At 43.4% G+C, this 16,584-nt stretch overlaps 1 protein-coding gene and 1 long non-coding RNA gene across 2 annotated transcripts in view; one reads left to right on the forward strand and one right to left on the reverse strand.

The window, feature by feature from the left end:
• LOC102165301 overlaps positions 1–12,271 on the forward strand; it is a 41,302-nt gene extending 29,031 nt beyond the window's left edge. The window contains exon 3 of the long non-coding RNA XR_002343523.1: positions 11,573–12,271. This is a non-coding gene — a long non-coding RNA (uncharacterized LOC102165301). The remainder of the gene's footprint in view (positions 1–11,572) is intronic.
• LOC106510200 (glutathione S-transferase Mu 1) overlaps positions 9,697–16,584 on the reverse strand; it is a 35,468-nt gene continuing 28,580 nt past the window's right edge. The window contains exon 8 of the mRNA XM_021090061.1: positions 9,697–10,686. Within this exon, the coding sequence (XP_020945720.1) occupies positions 10,597–10,686 (90 nt within the window). The 3' untranslated portion in view covers positions 9,697–10,596. The remainder of the gene's footprint in view (positions 10,687–16,584) is intronic.

Here is a 16,584-nt window from a genome sequence, read left to right on the forward strand (position 1 = left end):
ACTAACCTCTGGAGCCGAGGATTCGGTGCCCAGCCCCCACCCAGGCGTCTCAATTTTTGGTGACTGTGCCCGTAGTTCAGATGGTCCGTTCGGTTCTTGATCGGCTTTTCCATACTCCAACTTACTGCTACACTCTTCTCTGCATCTGGAGATTCCTCCGGTTTGTTTGATCTTTCCCCTATGTAGGTGACTTTTCAGGGTGCGGGATCCCTTTCTCCTCCGCAGTTCCCTTTTCGGGAGCGCCCGTCCCGCTCAGATTCACCTTCTCTCACTCTCCTCTTTTCTCCCGTTCTGCCCAGTAATGTCACGAACTTCTTGCTGTTATTGGAGTTTAGGTTCCTCTGCCAGCGATTGGTTGCTGTTCTGTGCGAGTCATTTATTCTGTAGATGTGCTTTTTTTGTTGTGTTTGTGGGAGAGGGCGAGCGTGTCCCCCTACTCCTCCGCCATCTTGTCCTCCACTGTCACTTGTCTTCTTTGTTGAAATGTCTATTTAGGTCTTCTGCCCATTTTTCAATTGGGTTGTTTGTTTGATTTTGGGTTGTATAAGTTGTTCATATATTTTGGAGATTAAAGCTTTGCCAGTTGAGTCATTTGCAAAATTGTTCTCCCGTTCTGTGGGTTGTCTTTTCTTTTTAAAAATGGTTTCCTCTGCTGTGCAGAAGCTTTTGAGTTTAATTAGGTCTCATTGGTTTATTCGTGTCTTTATTGTCTTTATTCTAGGAGGTGGGTCAAACAAGTTTTTTGTGAGACATGTCAAAGAGCATTTTGCCTATGTTTTCCTTTAGGAGTATTATAGTATCTGGCCTTACATTTAGGTCTTTAATCCATTTTGAGTTTATTTTTATTTATTGTGTTAGACAATGTTCTAATTTCATTCTCTTGTATGCAGTTGTGCAGTTATCCCAGCATCATTTATTGAAGAGAATATCTTTCCTCCACTGAATGTTCTTGCCTCCTTTGTCATAGATTAAATTGACCATAAGTGTCTGGGTTTATTTCTGGGCTTTCTATCGTGTTCCATTGATCTATATTTCTGGTCAGTATCACACCATTTTGATGACTAGCTTTGTGGTATAGTCTGAAGTCAGGGGGCCTGAGTCCTCCAGTTCACTTTCTTCTTTTCAATATTGCTTTGGCTATTTGATGTCTTTTGTGTTTCCATACAAAATTTAAAATATTTTGTTCTAGTTCTGTAAAAAATGTCATTGGTAATTTGACAGGGATTGCATTGCATCTGTAGATAGCCTTAGGTAGTATTGTCATTTTGACCATATTGATTCTTCCAATCCAAGAGCATGGTATACATTTTCCAACTATTTGATTTGTGTCTTCTTTGATTTCTTTCATCAGTGTTTTATAGTTTTCAGAATGCAGGTCTTTTGTCTCTTTAGGTAGGTTTATTCCTAGGTATTTTATTCTTTTAGATGCAATGGTAAATGGGATTGTTTCCCTAATTTCTCTTTCTGATCTTTCATTGTTAATGCATTAAAATGCAATTTCTGTGTATTAATTTTGTATCCTGCGACCTTACCAAATTCATTGAGCTCTAATAGTTTTCTGGTAGTGTGTTGAGGATTTTCCAGGTATAGAATCATGTTATCTGCAAACAGTGATAGTTTTACTACTTCTTCAATTTGGATTCCTTTTTTCTCATTTTCTTCTTTGATTGCCAAAGCTAGGACTTCCAAGACTATGTTGAATTACATTGGTGAAAAAGGACGTCCTTGTCTTTTTCCTAATCTTAGTGGAAATGCTTTCAGTTTTTTTTACCATTGAGAATGATGTTAGCTGTGGTTTGTCATAAATGACTTTTATTATATTGAGGTAGTTCCCCTCTATGCCCACTTTCTGGAGAGTTTTTATCAGGAATGGGTATTGAATTTTGTCAAAAGCTTTTTCTGCACCTATTGATAAAAGCATATAGTTTTTATTTTTCAGTTTGTTGATGTGGTGTATCACATTGATTTGTGGATATTGGAGAATCCTCGCACCCCTGGGATAAATCCTACTTGATCATGGCATATGATCTTTTTAATGTATATTCGTATGTGGTTTGATAATACTTTGTTGAGGATTTTTGCATCTTTGTTCATCGGTGATATTGGCCTGTAATTTTCTTTCTTTCTTTCTTTCTTTTTTTTTTTTTTTTTTTTTTTTTTTTTGTATCTTTGTCTGGTTTTGGTATCAGGGTAATGGTGGCTTCATAGAATGAGCTGGGGAATGTTCCTTCCTCTGCAATTATTTGGAAAAGTTTCAGAAGAGGTGTTGATTCTTCTCTAAATGTTTGGTAGAATTCAGCTGTGAAGCCATCAGGTCCTAGACTTCTGTGTCTTGGAAGTTTTTAAATCACATTTTCAATTTCAGTACTCGTGATTGGTCCGTTCATATTTTGTATTTCTCCTGATTCAGTCTTGGTAGGTTGTACCTTTGTAAGAATCTGTCCGTTTCTTCTAGGTTGCCCATTTTATTGGCATACAGTTGCTCATAGTAGTCTCTCGTGATCCTTTGTATTTCTGCAGCGTCATTGTAACCTTCTCCTTTTTCATTTCTAATTTTATTGATTTGAACCCTCTCCCTTTTTTTCTTGAGTCTGGCTAACTGTTCATCAATTTTGTTGATCTTTTCAAAGACCCAACTTTTGGTTTCATTGATCCTCTCAATTGTTTTCTTTGTCTCTATGTTATTAATTTCTACTCTAATCTCCATTTCTTTCCTTCTGCTAATTTTGGGCTTTGTCTGTTCTTCCTTCACCAGATGTTTAAGATGTAAAGTTTTGTTTATTTGCATTTTTTCTTCTTTCCTGAGATAAGATTGTATTGCTATAAACTTCCCTCTCAGAACTGCTTTTGCTGTGTCCCATAGGTTTTGGTTTATTGTATCTTCAGTGTCATTTGTCTCTATGTATCTTCTAATTTCCTCTGATTTCTTCAATGACCCATTTGTTATTTAGTAGCATATTGTTTAGCTTCCAAGAGTTTGTGTTTTTTGCTTTTTTTTTCTTTTATTTTTTTGGCTTTTTAGGGCCACTTCCACAGCATATGGAAGTTCTCAGGCTAGGGGTTTAATCGGAGCCACAGCTGCCAGCCTATGCCACAGCCAAAGCCACACAGGATCTGAGCCACATCTGCAACCTACACCATAGCTCACAGCAATGCCAGATCCTTAACCCACTGAGTGAGGCTAGGGATCCTGCATCCTCATGGATTCTATTCAGGTTCATTAACCACTGAGCCATGAAGGGAACTCCTTGCTATTTTTTTTCTGGTAGTTTATTTCTAGTCTCATAACACTGTGATCAGAGAAAATGCTTGAAATAATTTCAATTTTAAAAAATTTTTCAAGGCTTGATCTATGGCCTAAGATGTGATCTATCCTGGAGAATGTTCCATGTGCACTTGAGAAGAAAGTATATTCTGCTGCTTTGGGGTGAAAAGTTCTATAGATATCAGTTAAGTCTATTTGGTCTTGTGTATCTTTTAAGGCCTATGTTTCTTTGTTGATTTTCTGTCTGTATGATCTGTCCATGGCTGCATGTAGGCTGTTAAAGCTCCCCACTATTATTGTGTTACTGTCAATTTCCCCCTTTATGGCTGTTAGTTGTTGCCTTATATATTGTGCCTGCTCCTGTGATGGGTGCATATATATATTTAACATTGTTGTTTCTTCTTCTTGTATTGATCCTTTGATCATTATGTAATGTCCTTGTTTGTCTCTTGTGACCTTCTTTATTTTAAAATCTATTTTGTCTGATATAAGTATTGCTACTCCTGCTTTTCTATAATTTCCATTTGCATGTAATATTTTCTTCTATCCCCTCACTTTAAGTCTGTATGTGTCCTTAGATCTGAAGTGGTCTCCTGTAGACAGCACATATGGGTCTTGCTTTTGAATCCATTCAGCTAGTTGTCTTTTTTTTTAAGTTGGAGCATTTAATCTATTTACATTCAGTGTAATTGTGGATAAGTATGTATTTATTGTCATTTACTTATTTCTTTGGCTTGCTATTTTGGGTCTTTTTTCTTTCCTTCCTCTTTTTGTTGTCTTTTCTTGCAATTTTCTGACCATGTTTAGTGTTATGTGTGGCTTGGTTTTTTTTTTTTTTTTTTTTAATGTGTATGACCATTATAGTTGTTTGACTACTGGTTCCCCTTATGTTTTGATATATCCATCTAAATGTGTATAGAATTGTTTCTTCTTGCTGGTCTCCTTAATTTCAAATGCATTTTCAATGTTCTGCATTTGTCCTCTCCTCTTCTCATGCTTGCTAGTTGAGATATAATATGTGTCAATGGGTGATTTCCTACTTTTAAATTATGTTTGCCTTTTGCCAGTGAGCTTCTTCATTTTTAATACGTTTCTAATTGTGGCTTTTCCTTTTATGCTTAGAGAAGTTCCTTTAGTAGTTGATGTAGAGCTGGTTCAGAAGTGCTGAATTATCTTAGCTTTTGCTTGTCTGTGAAGCATTTGATCTTTCCATCAAATCTGAATGAGAGCTTTGCTGGGTAGAGTATTCTTGGTTCTAGGTTCCTCCTCTTCATCACCTCAGACATATTTTGCCACTCTCTTCTGGCTTGTAGAGTTTCTGCTGAGAGATCAGCTTATGGGAACTCCCTTACATGTAATTTGTTGCTTCTCCCTTGTGACTCTTAATATTTTTTCTTTGAACTTAATTTTTGTCAGTTTGAGTCGTTTGTGTCTTGCTGTATTTCTTCTGGGGTTTATTTTTGTATGGCCTTCTTTGCACTTCTTCCACTTGAGTGAGCATTTCTTTTCCCATATTTGGAAAATTTTCGGTTATAATCTCTTCAAATGTTTTCTCTGGCCCTTCCTCTCTCTCTTCTCCTTCTTGAACCCCTATGATATGAATATTGGTAGGTTTAATGTTGTCCCAGGTGTTCTCTTAGACTCTCCTCAGTTTTTTTCCTTCTTTTTTCTTTATTCTTTTCTGTAGCAGTGATTTCCACCACTCTGTCTTCCACCTCACTTATTTGTTCTTATGCCTCTGTTAACCTGCTGTTGGTTCCTTCTAGATTATTTTTCATTTCAGCTATTGCACTATTCATTTTGCTCTTCAAATCCTCTAGCTCTTTGTAAAACATTTAAGTTCTTGATCTGAGTCGCCATTCTTTTCCCATTATCTTGGATCATCTTTACTATCATCACTCTGAATTCTTTTTCAGGTAAATTGCCTATCTCCTCATCATTTAGTGGTTTTTGTGTGTTTTTGCCTTGTTCCTTTGTCTGAAAGCTGCTTCTTTGTCATATATTGTCTACCTTTCTGTCTATTGTCGCCTTGATAGTTGCCATATAGATGCTGAAGCAGGTGCCCAGTCCTGAAGTTCTCAGGGGTGTTAGTGGTTCATGTGTACCCAGAACACATGTTGGGAGTAACGGTATCATGCTTCTTCTGTAGCTGGGTGTCTGCTAGGAATAGGGATAGGGTCTGTGAGGCAGGTGGTAGTATTTCACGGTTCACAGGCTTGCTTTTGTAGCTCACAGGGGTAGCAGTGTCTCTTACAGGCCCTCCTGCTAGCAGGTAGCTTTGAGTGCTATTCCTCATAGCTTGCAATGTCAGCAGTTTCTCCTCCCATCTCTCTTTGCTGGGTAGGCTCTAAGGTCTGCTCTCTGTATATATAGGAGCAGGTGCCACTGTTTTTCCAGCACTCTTCTTGCCTGGCCACCCCAGGGATCGCTCTCTAAAACCTCAGGGCCAGGGGGCCTCTCCGTAATTGTTGGTCACAGGCTCTCTCTGTAGCTGCAGGATGTGTGTTTCTGGTGGTCCCTCCCCCTGACTTGCTGCTGGTAGGAATGATCTCTGTAGCCATGCAGATTGGAATATGGGTTAATGGGTCTTCCTGGCTTCCTTGGTGTGGAAGGACTGCTATGGACGTGAGCCTTCACAGGGCCACTGGCAGGGATCCTGTATATTGTGCTTTTTGCTGGTTGAGCAGTTCACAGCTCCATCACAGAGTGGACACTGGGAGCTCTCTTGGGAAATGGGCACTGCTGCCAGCAGCTCTTGTGGCACTGTCCTGCTAGTGTGAGGTTCTGCAGATTTTCTGGGAGGAGATGAGATGCCTGTGTTTTCCCTGATCAAGCAGGCCACTGCTTTTGCAGGGAGTGGGTGCAGCCACCAGCAGCTTTTCTGGCAATGCTTTGGTGGCAAGAATCTCTGCAGATTCTCTGGTGGAGCCAAGGCACCTGTGTTTTCCCTGATCAACAGGGAGTGGGCACCAGCAGACCTCTCATGGGAATGGGCTCTGCCACTCTGGCATGAGCCTCTGCAGATTCTCTGGGCAGAGCTGAGATGCCTGTGTTTGCCTGCTTTCCCTGCTCAAGGGGTTCACTGCTTTTGCAGGAAGTGAGTGTTGCTGCCAGCAATTTTTCTGGCATTGCCTTTGCTGGTGCAAGCCTCTGCAGATTCTCTGGGCAGAGCCAAGGTGCCTGTGTTTTCCCTGATGGACAGGGAGTGGGCACTACCTTTCTGGGTGGAGTTGAGATGCCTGTGTTTCGCCTGCTCAAGCAGGTCATTGCTTTTTCAGAAAGTGGGTGCTGCCACTAGCAGCTTTCCTGGTGCTGCTGTGCTTTTCAGAGCCTATACAGATTCTCTGGGTGGAGCCAGAGCACTGTTTTCCCTATTTCTTGGGGGATGAGCACCGCCACTGCCAGCAGTTCTTCTGGTGCAGGTTGGGCTCCACTAGCATGAGGCCCCATCATAAGGAACCAGAAACTTGTGTTATTCCCCTTGGCAATTACTCCACCTGCTCCAAGAAGTCTGTAGCCCTGAGGGCAGGGCTGCTTCCCAGACATTGCTAGGCAGCTGCTATGGCCAAGTGGTTCCTGAGCCAACGAAGGTAGTGTCCTTCAGCTTGAGAAAGTGGGTGTAGGAAACAAGGCTGTAGTGGTGGATTCCACCTCTTATTTCCTGCACCCCCAAACAGTGGTGTCTAGTCTCTAAGCCCAGCTAGGTTGCCTCTACTAAGATGCTCTCCATTGTTGTCGTCCTATTTTCTAGACCCTCCAGCTGTTTCCGCCTGGCCAAGCCTGGTTTTTTCCTCCACAGAGTCGGCCCCAGCTCCCTCTTTGGGTCTGATCTCGTAAGTCCAAAGTTTTAGTTCCCAACACCTTCTGGCACTTGCCTACAGTTGCCTGTTTCCCATAGCACTGACCGTTTGTGAAAGACTGTCTCCCTTTTAACTGCTTCAAACCATTTGTCTGAGTTCCTCCTCCGTTTGGGGCTGATCTTGTCACTGGTGGGGGAGCTTCCCAGGACACAGAAGCTGTTTTTCTTTCCAGCTCCCTCCTGGGAGAGCAGATCCCATCTCATTTCCTTTCACTTCTTTTTCTCTTGTTCTTCTTCTTTCTTCTTTCTTTTGTCCTATCTGGTTTTGTAATGTTTTTCTTCTTCTATTATAACCTTGAGGTCTTTAGCCAGTTTTTTGCAAATTTTCTGTGTGAATAGTTCCCCAGATAGTTGTATTTTCAATATACTTGTGGGAGTAGATGAGCCTTATGTCCTGCTACTCTGCCATCTTAGACCTCCTCCTGTATTTCTGGTTCATTTCTAATGTAATTTTTTTTTTTTTTGGTCTTTTTGCCTTCTCCAGGGCTGCTCCCACGGCACATGGAGGTTCCCAGGCTAGGGGTCCAACCAGAGCTGCAGCCGCCGGCCTACACCACAACCACAGCAACTTGGATCCGAGCCACGTCTGCAACCTACACCACAGCCCACGGCAACGCCGGATCCCTTAACCCACTGAGCAAGGCCAGGGACTGAACCCACAACCTCATGGTTCCTAGTCGGATTCGTTAACCACTGCGCCATGACGGGAACTCGCTGTAATCTTATATATTATATATTCTCTTAATTCCTTCATATTCACCCTTAATTCCTTCAGTATTTTCACTGTTTCCTTTTTGAACTCAGTGTCTTTTAGACTGCAGAGGTCTGTTTCATTGTTTGTTGCTTCAGGTGAACTTTCCTGTTAAGTGGAAATGGTTCCTGAGCTTCTTCATTTTGCTTATATTTTTCTGATTCTGTGAGTTTAGGGAAACCAGCTCTAGTCCTGGAGGGCTATTTATATGCAAGAGCTCCCCTTTGTATTTTGTGGGAGCTTACTATTTATTTTTGGCTTGGGAATTTGGATATTTGCTGCCTCTTTCCCCAGTGTGAGCAGGCTGTTATCCCCTTGATAGGGTGCTGTGTGTGTTTCCAGGGAGAAGGAGGCAATGGGCCGGGCTAGTAGTCACTGCCTAGTTTCTGGCCTCTTGACAGTAGCAAGAATCCGTGGGAAGGTGGCACAGGCTACTCCTAGTTGCAGGATCCTGGGAAGCAGTAATGAGCCTCAGGCAGATTTTGGCAGTGCCTGGAGCATTTGGCAGAGACAGCGGCAGGGTGTATTTGTTCTCAGCAGAGTGACAGGAGCAGTGGATGGTGCTTGATTGCAGTGCCCTCCTCTGTGGTGCCCTCTGAGGTGATTTGAGCCACAAGTGCTGCCTGTTCATGGACCCCTAGTGGTGGCAGCTATGCCCACCTCTGGAGTCGGAGATAACTGCAGTGGTTTGCCCCCACCACCTATAGACCACAGAGGAGGCACCCTGTCCTGCATAGCCTGTGTCACCTGTAGCTGGCACAAGAGGCTCAGTCACCAGCCCAAGATGCACCTCATTGCCCATAGCCGTACCTTCCAAGAGTCTGCTCATGTGCAGAGAAAGATATTCCTATGGCAGTCTGCCCCTCCTCCTCTTGCCCTCCCCAACAATGGTGTCTTGCTTGGTCCCCTTGGCTCTGGCATCTGCTCCTCAGCCCTTGGTGCACCTCTCCCTAGCTCTCTCCAGCTGATTCTGCACTGTCTGTACTGTCAACCTTAGTCCTCTCCCCAGAACTGACCTCCAGAGCCTGAGGCTCAGCACCCAGCCCCACCTGGTTGTCTCAGGCTGTAGTGTCTGGGGGCAGTGGTACTGATGATCTTTGCAGCTCTCTCTCCACTTTGCCTTCCTCAGTCCAGCTTCTATGCTTTTCTCTGCTGCTTTGAGGGCCCTCTGTTTCAGCTGATCTCCCCATTGGTTAGGTGGCTTCCCAGGGTGTAGGTTCCTTTCCCCTTTCTCAGCTCCCTCTTAGGAGTGCTGTTCTCATCCTGATTCTTATCTCTCTCTCTCTTTTTTTCTTTGGTTCTCCAGTTATGTGGAGGTTTTCTTGCTCTTTTTGGAGGTTTAAGGTCCTCTGCCAGCGTTCAGTAGGTGTTCTGTGCGAATCGTTCTACATGTAGATGGCTTTTTATAGATGTGTTTGTGGGAGAAGATGAGCACCACATCTTACTCTGCCAATTTGATCCCACCTACTGTATCAAAGTAGGTACAGTATACTTTGTACGACGAGGGTTCAGAAAGTTCTAGTAACTAGTGGATAGGATTTTAGGCTATCCATTAAAAAGCTGTAAAACCTAGACTGAAATCACTACCTAATTCTTATTTAATGGAATGTTGGGGGCAAAATATTTTGAGATGCATAGCTTCTATAGAAAATGAGGAGCATTATAACCCAGAGAGAATTATGACTCAGAGCCATGGAGATAAGAATGAAATGGACTGGCTCAGAAACCTGGTCCATGGCAGTGGCAGCAGACATGGGGCTGGGAGCCGCTCTGGTAGCAGCAGTGGTGCCTGAGAGGGGAGGGAGGCCAAGACAGTGATTACAATACAGTCCGGTATGTTTTATTGAGATATGTTGTAAGAACACAGATGAAGAATATCTAAAGCAGGAAAAGTTTCCATGAAGGGTGACAGAAGGTATTCCATGAGGATCCAAAACTACCAATGGACTATTCAACCCCTTCCCCCAGCACCCAGGAGCCCCCTGAACTATGATACAGAGTACTACAAGTCTACAGGGGGTATAGCATGAATGCTGAATTAAAGAGGGAACCAGGCACAGAAGGGGCCCCCTTCTATAGAGACCCCATGCTCAGGAACAGAGATACCTGAGTGGAAATAGAAATGAGCAAGAAACATTATAATCCTACCCTCTACCCCACACACATATGCATCCTCATTCATGGAGTCCCTGTAACGGACAACAGGGGGAAAATGGACCCCCTTACGCCCAACACAATCAGTCATGACTCCAGGAAACCTGAGCAAATAATGCAGCAGGTATGATTAAGGCTTTACTGGGGATAAAACAGGGCTGGGCAGGAACCACACTGGAAAGCAGGGCCTGCACACCAAGCCAGGACTTGTCTTCAGGGCAGTGCTGGGAGTTGAGAGCAGAGCTCTCTGAACCAGGGGTCTGGTTTGGCTCCTCATAACAGAAGCAACAATGGAAGGGAAGGATAGTAGGTTGGTTTTAGTGAAGGAGGGATAACATGGGGTGAGAGAGGAACTTTGCTGAAGATAAGTGGGGACTGAAGCTTGAAAGGATGGATGGAAAAGGGGTTGGGAGGGAGATAAGGGGGTCAATAGGGCACCTAGAGTGAATAGAAGGGGAAAGAAAAGGAAAGATGGTTCTGGGTGCAAGAAGTCCAGGTGTTCTCCAGGGTGCTGGCACAGCAAACACAGCACTGGCTCCTTATTCCATCTCCTGGTCTTCCAGGACTCTACTTGTTGCCCCACACAGCAATCTTTAGAAACATTGGGTTTGGGTGGAAGCGGCTGGACTTCATGTAGGCAGAGATCTTCTTTAGGCCCTGATGGTGGGAAAAAGAAGGCCAGATATCAGGTCTGCTGCCCCCACTGGGACTCATGCAGATCTAGGTTTGGGACCCAGGCATAACCCTCCTGTGTGGGGTCAAATGGTGGGATAAAATGGTCTTTCTGAGGTCTCCAGCTCTGGAAAGTCACCTCTTCCAATTTCCTGTAATTCATGGGATATCTTGATAAGACTTAGCACTCATATGGAGACTTTACCCAGTGCTTGGTACTATGTGTCCTCTAGAGATGAGGACATAGGTTTTGAATCTCTACACAACTACCCTGCAAGATACTAAGGCACACATAGGTTAAGCATGACCCTCATACTAATACAGCTCATAAGTAATATGGATAGAATAGAGCCAGGCTTGTTCATTCTCTTGCTCTCTCCCCACCCCCAACTCCCCATTATCAGTTCTTTCTGCCAAACCTCCTTCCTCACAGCTGAAAACAAAAAGAAAAAGAGGCCCATTTATCATTAGATTACACAAAAGGCTAAGTCAACACTCAGGGCATTTGGCCACCAAAAGTGGACCTGGAGGAGAGTACAGGATGGAGAAAAACAAGATAAAACATCTGCTATTTTAGATACATGGGCCCTAAATAGTTAAGATGAATATCTAAGGAAGAATTCCAATGAGCCCAGATTCATGCATCTTTCCATACACAGAAAAGCATTCAAATCATTAATTTATTATGATTTTTTGATCAGCAGAACTTTTTACCAAGATGTATGGCTGACTACATGTATTTCCTAGTCTTCTTCCCTGAATTCTTGAGATCAGTTCCTTCGAGTTGAGAGGCTGTCCCCTGGGCTATAGTTTTAAGTAAGATCCCCAAATAAACTCACACCTCTTACATTGTGTTGATATTTTTTTTCAGTTGGCAGTTTTGGAGACCATGAAGGGACCCAGAGCTGATTTTTCGTCACCTGAACTTTGAAAGGATCTGAAGACTTTATACCAGCAAGGTCCATTGTCCCCTCCACTTCCTCAGTAAGTTGCAGATTTAGGTGCATCTCTTCTGGTCTCAGATCTCTCACCTTGGTTAACAATCCTGTTTTGTTCATGGTGGATAAAAAAGGTACCTCACTTCTCAGTTGAAAGATACTAAGTGCCTAGTTAAGAGACATTGGGAAGTTTGGAATAGGTAAAGGGATAGTTGATGGCTTTCCTTGAATTGACTTAGTTTAACAGAGTTGTTGGAATCAAAGTGTAGATACTATATGAGAATTCTTAGCTCCAAAGATAAGGGACACAGCTCTATCTTGGCCTCTTGGCCACAGATACTCTTGAGGTAAGAGTATCTCAGACAACCGAGAAACATGCAGTACTGGTAGAGGCAAGTCCTCATGCAATAACAGCTGTTCCTGAGGGAAAACCCTATCTTTAAAGAAACTCACCCATCTGGGGATGCACAAAGATTTGGCCACCCAGCGTTCCCAGTGCTCATGGTGGTTTTAGCTTGTAGGAGAAAGAAAGTGAAACAATTAAAAAACTGAAACAGAGGAGTTCCCATTGTGGCTCAGGGAGTTAGGAACCCAATTAATATCCATGAGGATGCAGGTTTGATCCCTGGCATAGCTCAGTGGGTTAAGGATCTGGCATTGCCATGAGCTGTGGTGTAGGTCACAGACAAGGCTCAGATCCCACATTGCGTGGCTGTGGTGTAGGCTGGCAGCTACAATTCCAATTGGACCCCTAGCCTGGGAATTTCCATATGTTGCAGGTGTGGCCATAAAAAACAAACAGATAAATTAAAAAAAACTGAAATAACTTTCAGGTGACACCTAGAAGAGTTAAAGTCACAAATAGCTCACTGGCCCATCACACATTGATCAACAGTTGTTTCATCCTGATAGACTCTGAAATGGAAGCAAAACTTTCAAAAGAAAAGAAAGTGGGGTAACAGATTGCTAACCACTGAGTAACATCCCAGCCAGGTTCAGCTTTAGTAGTTACAGGGCTTACATTTTCAAGTACTTACTTACTTGGGGCAACTATGCCTAAAATGGTCAAAATGGGTTTCTTTTGACATTCCAAAATTATCTTTACTTGTGTGTCTATATCCAGGGAGAGAAAGCAGGCTGTAAGACCAAACAGACTGAATGGGATATGTATTTCAATTGGCATTGACAAGCTTCTAAAAAAGGAAATTATAAAATAACTTCTTTGCAGAAAAGCAACAAAAAATTACTTAAAATTATTTCAGACTTTTAAAAAGGCCCCTGAAGCTGGCCATGTTCTGTGCTCCTCCTTGTTCCTTTAAGTGTACACAGACAGGGAGTTCCCATCATGTCTCAGTGGAAACGAATCCAATTAGGAACCATGAGGTTGTGGCTTCAATCCCAGGCCTCACTCAGTGGATTAAGGATCTGGTGTTGCCGTGAGCTGTGGTGTAGGTCATAGACGTGGCTCGGACCCCATGTTGCTGTGGCTGTGGCATAGGCTAGCAGCTGTAGCTCTGATTAGACCCCCTAGCCTGGGAACCTCAATATGCTGCAGGTGTGGCCCTAAAAAGCAAAAAATAAAAAAGTGTACACAGCCATGCTCTCCTTTGCATCTCCCTCTCTGAACTTCCCTTTATGTAACACAAGAAATGATTCCTCACAGGAAGCAACAATAATTCTAAAGGCTTGATAAAATTGTGATTCTTTTGGCCAAAAAAGATTTTAAAACTTTTTTTCCCCAAAACTATGACTTTAAGCAAACAAAATCCCTTCTAGGAAGAGTTTGCCTTACCTCCCTGTGCTTTTAAGATGTAAATGTTCTACCTGACCTTCTTAAGCATCTTCCACTGTGTTTTGAGAGCTTAGACTCTGCCACTGGAAAAGTACATAGATGGTGCCCCTTTGCCAGCAAGTGAAATAGACTGGGATTAAAGCAGTCTTTTTATCTAGAAATGCTATTTTTCAGGAAAATTTGTCCTGAGTGGTCCCATTCCATAAGGAGCCTTTCTTGTCTCAACAGTCCTTGCATCTCCCTATATAAGGAAAGCCTTTACTTTTTTAGAATACATTTAGGAACCAACTGTCTGGATCCTGTGAAGGCATCATCCTTTGCACTCTCTTGTGCAGAGATACCTCTTGCATCTTACTGGTTTAAGCCATATTTGAAATGCTAACAATGGGTCCTCTAAATTGGATCTGATTTCAGAGAGACAGCAGTGAGTGATGGCTTGGAGCAAGATCTTAATCCTCTGCTCAAGAGTTGAACCTGGGCAGCCTGGATAAAAACTAGGAATCCCAGCCACCAGATCAGAGACTAAAAGCAGAACTGCCCTGATTCTTGCCCACTGTTGAAAGCAAAAATGTTCCAAGGAGGCAAGGACTATGAAAAGAGGTACAAGGTTTATCATTAGAAATACAGTACAATATGGGGGGGGGGGCACAGAAAGAAGTAGTCTATCTAAGGCAGAAGCAAAGCAGTCATACACAATCCAAAGGAGGAGTGCAGGTTCGGGTGTCCCCCTGAATGAGAAGCACACCAGCGAGGTGATTTAAATCATTTATATAGGCCAGTTCTTCAGGGTCTTTGTTTTCCTTTGGCTGAATTACCTTGTGTTATTTCTCAGACCTGACCAGACCCAGGGCCCTGCCTGATATGTGTACACATCTTTTGGCCAAGATAGATTCCAGAGCAAAGGGTAATGGGATGGTTATCAGGACTTATTATGGCCTGGCACCTCCTCACTCTTTGACCCAGAGGGGTCTTTCAGTGCATGTGTAGTTGGAGCCTCCCTGACTTCAAGGATAGGAAGTATGTGACCTCTTGATCTTTTGCCCAATCAGGGCTTAGCCCCTTCCCTGTCTCTGCTATTACCATTATTTAACATGTCCATAGAAGATAAATTCCAGCTATTTGCCAGCTGTTGTTATTTCTATTTTAAAGTATAGATAGGTGGCTGGTTGTAAATGTCTATCACGGAGCCCAGCTATATCCTGCCTCAGATCCACTGGAACACTTTTTTTAAAAATTTAAGCTTTTTTTTTTTTTTCTTGGGGAGAAGGATCAAGATGGAAGAATAAGGCATGGCGCTCACCTTCTCCCACAAACACCTAAAAAAAAACCCTACATAGAATGATTTGCACAGAACATCTACTGAAGGCTGGCAGAAGACCTTAAAACTCCAAAAAAAGCAAGAAAACCTCCACATAACTGGGTAGAACAAAAGAAAAAAAAGAGAGAGAGAGAAAAAAGGAATCAGGATGGGACTAGCACTCCTGAGAGGAAGCTCTGAAAAAGGAAAGGAATCCACATCCTGGGAGCCACCTAACAGATGGGGAGATCAGCAGAGACAGAGAGACCTCAGAGACACAGAGAAAAGCTCAGCAGCTGGACCAAGGGGGCAAAGCAGCGTGAGAGCCTCATAGACCATCATACCACACCCCTGGACACCACAGCCTAAGATGCTTGGGCAGGGGCTGGGCACTGAGACTCAGGCTCTGGAGGTCAGTTCCATGGAAAGCCTAGGGTTGGCTGTGTGGAGACAGCTTGAGGGGCTAGGGATATACCATGGGATGGAGAGCTGAGCAGCATAGCTGAAAGAAACCAGAAGGAGGTCTGGGCCTACAGAAGCAAGGCATCATTGTTGGGGAGGGCAAGAGGAGGAGGGGCAGACCACTGTAGGAATATGGTCCTGTGTATGCACAGACTCTCAGAGGGTGGGGCACCTCTGGTGCAGGCTATGGGTAGCCAGGCACCTCTTGTGTAGGCTAAGGGCAGTGGGGGGCTAAGTGTAACAGGGCACTTCTTGTGAGGTCTACAGGCAGCAGGGGCAAACCACAACAGTCATCTCAGACACCAGGGGTAGACATGGCCCACCACTGCTAGGGGCCTGTGAACAGGCACTACCTGTGGCCCCAGGCACTACCTGTGGCCCCAGTCACCTCAGAGGTTGGCAAAGAAGAAGGCTCTGCAAACGAGCACCACCCATTGTTGCTGCCACTGCCAAAGTCTCCAGTCACCACCTACACCTACCTGAGCACTGTCACTTCCCAGGGCCCTGCAACTAGGAACAGCCTGAACAACCTTCCCACGGGTCCTTGCCACTGTCAAGGGCCCAGCAACCAGGTACTAGCTACTTGCCCTGCCTATTGCCTCCATCTCCCTGGAAGCATGCACAGCACTCTAAATATCAAAAGTAAGCTCTCACAAAATATCCAGGGGTGCTCCTGTATATAAGTAGCCCTCCAAAACTGTGTAGTTGTTTTCCCTAAAATATGGGCAAAATTAAAAAGCTCAGGAACCATTCCCAGTTGAAAGAACAAGAGAGTTCACCTGAAGCATCAAACAACGATACAGACCTCTGCAGTCTAATAGACACTGAGTTCAAAAAGGAGATAGTGAAAATACTGAAGGAATTAAGAGTGAATATGAAGGACTTTTAGAGTGGATATGAACAGTAATACAGATTACTTTAGAATATAAAAAGGAACCAAGAAAAATTAGAAAATTCATTTGCAGAGACACAAGCTGAGTTAAAGGCACTGAAGAGCAGAATGGATAATGCAGAGGACTGAATTAGTGACTTGGAAGATAGAATAATGGAAATCACCCAATCAAGACAGCAGCCAGAAAAACAAATGAAAAAACATGAAAGCAGTATGAGATCTATGGGATAATATTAAGTGGGCCAATCTATGCATAATAGGAATTCCAGAGGAGAAGAAAAAAAGGGGGATTGAAAATATATTTGAAGAAATGATGGCTGAAAACTTTCCAAATCTAAAGAAAACAGCAGTCGAGATACAGGAATCACAGAAGGCCCCAAAGAAGTTGAACCTAAACAGGCTCACACCAAGACATATTATAATAAAAATGGCAAAAGTTAAAGAGAGCATTCTAAAGGCAGCAAGAGAAAAACAAAGAGTTAATTGTAAGGGAACCCCCATA

This window comes from Sus scrofa, chromosome 4 (assembly GCF_000003025.6).
Source record: "Sus scrofa isolate TJ Tabasco breed Duroc chromosome 4, Sscrofa11.1, whole genome shotgun sequence".
Lineage (NCBI taxonomy): Eukaryota > Metazoa > Chordata > Mammalia > Artiodactyla > Suidae > Sus > Sus scrofa.